The sequence below is a fragment of the Geospiza fortis genome, unplaced genomic scaffold (assembly GCF_000277835.1).
Source record: "Geospiza fortis unplaced genomic scaffold, GeoFor_1.0 scaffold78, whole genome shotgun sequence".
Classification (NCBI taxonomy): domain Eukaryota; kingdom Metazoa; phylum Chordata; class Aves; order Passeriformes; family Thraupidae; genus Geospiza; species Geospiza fortis.
The window spans coordinates 4,766,491-4,772,541 of record NW_005054339.1 but is presented as its reverse complement, the minus strand read 5'-3'; the positions used below and the strand labels follow the sequence as shown (position 1 = coordinate 4,772,541).

Genomic DNA, 6,051 nt, shown 5'->3' with positions numbered 1-6,051 from the left:
ATTCCTGCTCAGGACAGAGATGATCATGAGCTTCCTAACACTGCTCGGGCTGACAGCGTTCCCTTCAAGGACCCACAGAGCCCGGCCATGCTGGAAACTGACGTGCAGTGCTTGCCCTACTCCGTGGATGTCAGTCTGCAGCTCCCACCCAACGAAGCACCCCTTGAGCACACACTACATTTACAAGTAAGTGAAACTGCCAAGATGCTGACAGTGAAAGTATTATTTTCATGAATATGAGGCTGAATGAAAAAAACGTTTTTTACAGAGGCAAACACAGATACGTACTAACTTTTCTGTGAAGCTTCTCTATTTGATAGGAACATAGGTGGAAATTTTCTCCACTCTTAAGTGTGTGTTCACGGTTCATTATTCTTTTTGTGATAAAAAAGGAAGCAGAGTTGAAGAATTCTGAGTATTTCAGTGCATGCTCAGCTCTCTTCATGTGCCTTCTTGGTGCAGTGCTGTAGATGAGTTCCCTTGTGCTTAGGGATCACAGTGCCCCAGCTCCTTACCCTACAAGAGTGATTGTTCCATGATCTGTGTTACTGGTACTTCCACACAACGTCCAGTTTCTAAGTCATAGAGCAGGAATACCCGTAATGTGTATGCTATTTTGCTTTTACCCGTCTGGAATGTGAGATGAAATTGGCTTTTTTGAGGGCCCATTACTAATTGTAGGCAGTACCTCAGCAAATTTATTATTTAAATTTAAATTATTTAAACTGTATTATTTAAAATGCCTCCTGGCTTTAGTCAGGTGTCAAGACAACAGCCTGGAAGGAGTGAGGGAGCAGCCAGTTCTCCCCTGTCTTCCCCTTTGGCACCCCCAGCTCCCATACTGTAAGAGCAGTGCTCAGGGCTGCGTTAGTAATGAGACCAGAGAAGTACCTTGTGGAAATGTTTCCAGGTGTGAATGGTTTAGATTGATAGCAGAATTGCCAGTGAACTCCTTTCTGTCAGCTGCTCAGAAGGTAAAAACTTAATAGTGAGCCAAACCAAAAGAAGTTGTTTTGAGATGAGCATTTTGCTTGGTTTTTAGGACACAGGCACTGGGAGTACCTTTGAAGGCTGCAGTCCCTGTCCTAGTGCACCTATAGAACATGGCTATCTCGGGCAACCTCCCTGCTCAAATAATGTAGGGGAAGTTGGAATGCACTGGAAACTTATCCCAATTACAGGTAAGATGGATTTTAACTCTTCTGTTCCTACAAGTAGTGAATGAAAACATATTCTAAAGGTTTGTACCTGGATTCATGCATCCATTCTTGGATCACATGTTGGTACACAAGCACATTATAGCCTGTGCAGTTATTTCTTATATTTGATTAATACAGAAATCTGCTGGATGAAAACAGATACTGGTGGAGAGCATTGGTTTGGCCTCATATTAACACAAATTAGAAATGGGATTGCTTTAAAAACAAACAAAACTATAGTTTTGATTATGGATGGTGAAGAAACTGAGCTGGGGTTATGAGGGTCTTTCAGCACTCCTTGCAGCACCACTGAAGCTGTGTCAGTAATCAATCAGACTGACATCCTCCCCTTTCAAGAAAAAAACCTTGTTTTCACTGAGGTGCAGCTTGCAGTCCAACTCCACCAGGTCATTTGTGTCTAAGCTTTTTAGAAGTGAGCATTTTAACTTTTTAGAAGTGAGCATTTAAATTTCATTTAGTAGCAAATGAAAATACTTGAATCATATGTTGCCCTGCTCGATTTCTAATTTAATTTTTAATTTGTAATGAAGGTACATCCTGTCGTGCTACATTATCTCTGGGAAAACTACTTTATTCTGCTTTTTCAGCAGACTTGGACTGTGCTGTTTGACTGTCTTAGCAGCTGTTAAATGTACTGTGCTTCTGTACCTCAGCAGACTGTAACACTTGAGTATTGGGGTTGAAGTTGGTTGGTGGGGGAGGCATAACAGTAATGCTGTTTTCAGGCTGGGATTCGGAGGTTTTGGTGTATCAGCTGTGTGTGACTTTCACACATGAGATGATGGTGATGGTGATGATGAACTCTTCTTCTGTAGGTCTGAAATCACCAGAAGAGCCACTGGAATATTTGCCACCAATGGATGCACTTCCTAATGACCCCCGGGTAGTAAATAGACAGAGAAATTCTGATTATCAATTGCCATGCTCTCCATTTTCAGACACACAGAAGGGGACAGCAGAAGATGGACATTACACAGGACAAGTGGAGAAACTTGAAGATCAGTATGAGCTAACAGATCAACCTTTTACAGCTAAGCATTCCATTAGTGCAGTAATAGAGACAACACTGTTAGAAGAATATAAGCTCTTTGCAAGAAAGATTAAAGAAATTTTGCAGCAAAAAAACATTCCTTATGTCAGTGACATGTCCACACCAGTCCTTTCTGCCCAGGAGAGGATGATGAGACTTTCTGAACACTTCTGTTTGCAGGCATCAGAGATTTCTGTCCAAGAATACGTAGAGAGCCTGATTGAGAAACTGGACAGCGTCATTTTGGCTTCTTCCTGCATGAAGCAGACTCCCCCAGTGTATTCTAGTCCTGAAGCACTGGAGGTGGTGAGCAGCACTGCCCCTGACACGCTGGCTGTGAGCAGGGACAGCAGCACAGCACTCCCAGAGCCGCTGTGCAATCACCTGGGGGAGGAGCCGCATTGCCGGGAGCAGCCTTCAGCAAGCCTGCCCCTAGGGAAGGACACAGTGAGCCATGGGAATGCTAAACCAGAGGAGCAGACTTCTTCTGCTGGTGATCTCAGGGAACCACCAGAAAAGACTCAGAAGTCCCCTAAGAACTTAAACATTTTAACTCAACCAGCTTTTTCTGATTTGATAAGCAAGTTAAAGCCTGAATTATTTACCGGTTTTGTCCAAATAATGGAAAATGTACAGAAAAACAGAATCCAATTTTATATTCATGAAGAGGAAGAAAGTGTTCTCTGCAGAGAAATCAAGGTAAAGCTGTTTCAGTTCAACCTCTCTCTACTGTCAGAGTGTCTTTCAAATCCACTTGTGTGAAACTGGACTCACTTTCACTGTGAAAGTGAGTTGTGAAAATAGGCTGTCCTGTCCCACTTCCTCATTGAGCTTTTGTGGTAGTCTTGCTTATATTTAGCTTTTACGTAAGTCTTTGAGCTGGAAAACAGAGCAGGCTGTAGGTTGGTCCTTTCTGAAGATCCTGCCGGGGGTGGGCTTACAAAAAAAAGGTGATCAGTGAAGAAATGTGATAGCTACCATTTTAGAAAGAATGTATGAAAAGTCACTCTGTGTGCCTTTGGGGTTTTTTCTCTTCCCCTCTAGTTAATAGTAGACAGAAGTTTGAGAAATCACTGTGCTTCTGTACCTAAATGTGTAAGATGAAAGTTGTAAACTTCTGGCCTTCCTTGAAAACTGGGGCAGTTTGATAGTGTCAGTTGGTTGTCTGTGTGTGATTTGATAAGAATGACTGAGTTGCTGAAACAGCTGCTCTGTGTTGCTGCATCCTTCTGATTAATTTATGGGAGGGATAAAGCAGCCAGTCCCTCTGGGATTCACTGAAGTGGAAAACCTTCTTGCTGTGGGTGTCATCTGGGCACTGTTTTTACCAAACTACCTATTGACTTTGTCCTTGTCTCCTCTCTCTGTGGTGGCAGGAGTATCTTAGAAAGTTAGGGAACACAGAGTGCCATCCAGAGGAGTTCCTTAAAAGAGGAGATAATTCAGAGAAACTGTTGATCATTATCCAAAATGAAGACATTGCCAATCTCATCCATAAGGTATGTCCCACGTAAGTAACTGTGAGCTGCAGGAACCTGTTGGCAATAGTGAGAGGAGCTCATTTGGAGCAAGGCTGCTTTCTTCTAACAGCACAGCGTTCAGCAGTACCCTGTGTTTAGCTGCTGTTTGAAGAAACAAAATGGTTGTAGTAAAAATGGTCTTGTCTCAACATTTACTCATAACTTCTTCCACTACCATGCACAGGCTAATGCATATTTACTGTTAGTAGTTGTAAAACTCTGCAGAGGCCTGAGTAGTTCTGCTTTTGGTTCTGTGATGCTCTAACAGGAGGTGAAGGCAGCTTTCAAATGACCTGAGCTATTCCTGCCAGCTTAAGACCCTGTGCTGGACAGAAAGTAAAATTATTTGAAGTGCTTGATGTCCGTTTACTTTATTCCTGTAATGCTCCTGAGAGAGCACCTCCCTAGGCAAGAGAAGAAACAGTAATTTTTTGAAAATGTGTTTTGAAGTTTGGTGCCTGGCATTAGTAGGTAGGAGAGTTCAGTAATTCCTTTTTCTGTGTGACCTGTGGTTACACTTCTGATTTCAAATGTTTTTCAACAGATCCCTGGCCTGGTGACTCTGAAGAGGTTCTCCTGTGTCAGCTTTGCAGGGGTTGACAGTTTGAATGATGTGAAAAATCGCACTTACCATGACCTGTTTGTGTCTGGGGGTTTTGTTGTGTCGGATGAATCTGTCCTTAACCCAGAGTCCATCACTACAGGTAGGTGGTGTGATGCTTCTGGAAGCTTTAGAATTAAAATCCTGACATTTCAGTATGTGAGAGGTCCCACACTCGCCACAATAAAGGATCAGGTCTTCCAATTTTTGTGATGTTCTTTGAGAACTTCAGCTAATTCAGTCTCTTTCTCAGCCCAGTGGCGCTCTTGAAGAACACATGAACAGGGAGATTTTGTCTTCAGTTTGTATTACACTGTGTAGTTATATGTGGAGCCTTTTATTCCTTCCTACTCCATCCACAAACATGCTATATATACTTTTTCTTCATTTGAAATTGAATAGGTAATGAAGTTACAGTTTTTTGAAATATTTTAGCAAGGCAGAGTGTGTGTGCTGAGGTCAGCTTTTAAATACCACTGCTGGGCACCTGAGGTACAGAAAGGCAGCTCAGTTTTATGATACTGCTGTTGGCCAGTCTGCATGGAATAAAACTTTGAAGTGAGTGTCTGCTGTTTGTAATTGTGTGACTGTACTGTGATGAAAACAGGGAACAGCTTTTTGTATACACTGAAGCAGTATTTTCAGTCTACATACCACAAAATTTAACTTTTATTCAATATCTCTACAACAGATAAACTAAAACAGTTCCTGACATTTCTGGAGGATCTCAATACCCCAGATGGGAAATGGCAATGGAAAGTCCACTGCAAAATACAAAAGAAACTGAAAGAGCTGGGGAGGTAAGTAAGGTTCTATAATACAAGCTGTTAAAATGCTTCAGCTTTCGTTATGCCATCCAAAACACTTAAATAGAACTTACTCTTATTTTTGTCTGTTGCTATTTAGACTGACCTTAAATTGTTTCTAATAGTGAGCTTTCCTCCCACTCCAGGATGAATGCCAATGCCCTGAACCTGCTCACCCTTCTGAACACCTACCAAAAGAAGAACTTGGTTGAGATTCTGTCTTACCATAACTGTGATTCTCAAACTCGAAATGCTCCAGAACTTGAGTGTCTCATCAGGCTTCAAGCTCAGAACATACAGCAGAGACATGTTGTCTTCCTAACAGGTAAACCCCACATTTGTGAATACCTCTCCCCCTTTTTTGATAACAGGTGCTAAATATTAATACAAATTCTTCTTTTATGTGTTTAGAAAAGAATCTCAAGACGCTGTCGAGTTACGTTGATAATGGCATTGTGGTTGCTGCTGTTGATGACTTTATGCGTAATTTTAAAAGTCTTGTTGGGTTTCACAACTCTGATACTGAGCAGAACAACCTTGCTGCTGGCAGTGCTGGCCAAAGACAATCAGGTGAGGTCAAACACACTTAAACTTTCCTTCCTAAAGTGCATGTGTGGGGTAGAGGTGCTGGGACAGTGTGCCTTGACTCTGGTCAACAGCCACTGCAGCTGGCAAGGAAAACTCAACTCTCAAGGTACTCTTCTGTTTGAAATGGCGGGGGAAAAGCAGTGGGGATGGAGACTTTCAACACAGAAGTACAGGCTAATGTGGTATTTGAGGCACTAGACAGGGCATCTGTTTTCAGGAAAAGGATAAACTTGTCACTACCTGCTTTATCTACTTAGAGTAGATAAACTGTACTGAGATGTCAGTA

General features: G+C 42.1%; 1 protein-coding gene across 1 annotated transcript in view; it reads left to right on the top strand.

The window, feature by feature from the left end:
- TASOR (transcription activation suppressor) overlaps nt 1–6,051 on the top strand; it is a 28,300-nt gene that overhangs the window by 20,774 nt on the left and 1,475 nt on the right. Inside the window, 8 exon segments of the mRNA XM_031058247.1 lie at nt 1–186; nt 1,043–1,181; nt 2,036–2,949; nt 3,627–3,749; nt 4,315–4,474; nt 5,063–5,171; nt 5,324–5,502; nt 5,589–5,747. The exon segment at nt 1–186 is cut by the window's left edge and continues 101 nt beyond it. Of these exon segments, the coding sequence (XP_030914107.1) occupies nt 1–186; nt 1,043–1,181; nt 2,036–2,949; nt 3,627–3,749; nt 4,315–4,474; nt 5,063–5,171; nt 5,324–5,502; nt 5,589–5,747 (1,969 nt within the window).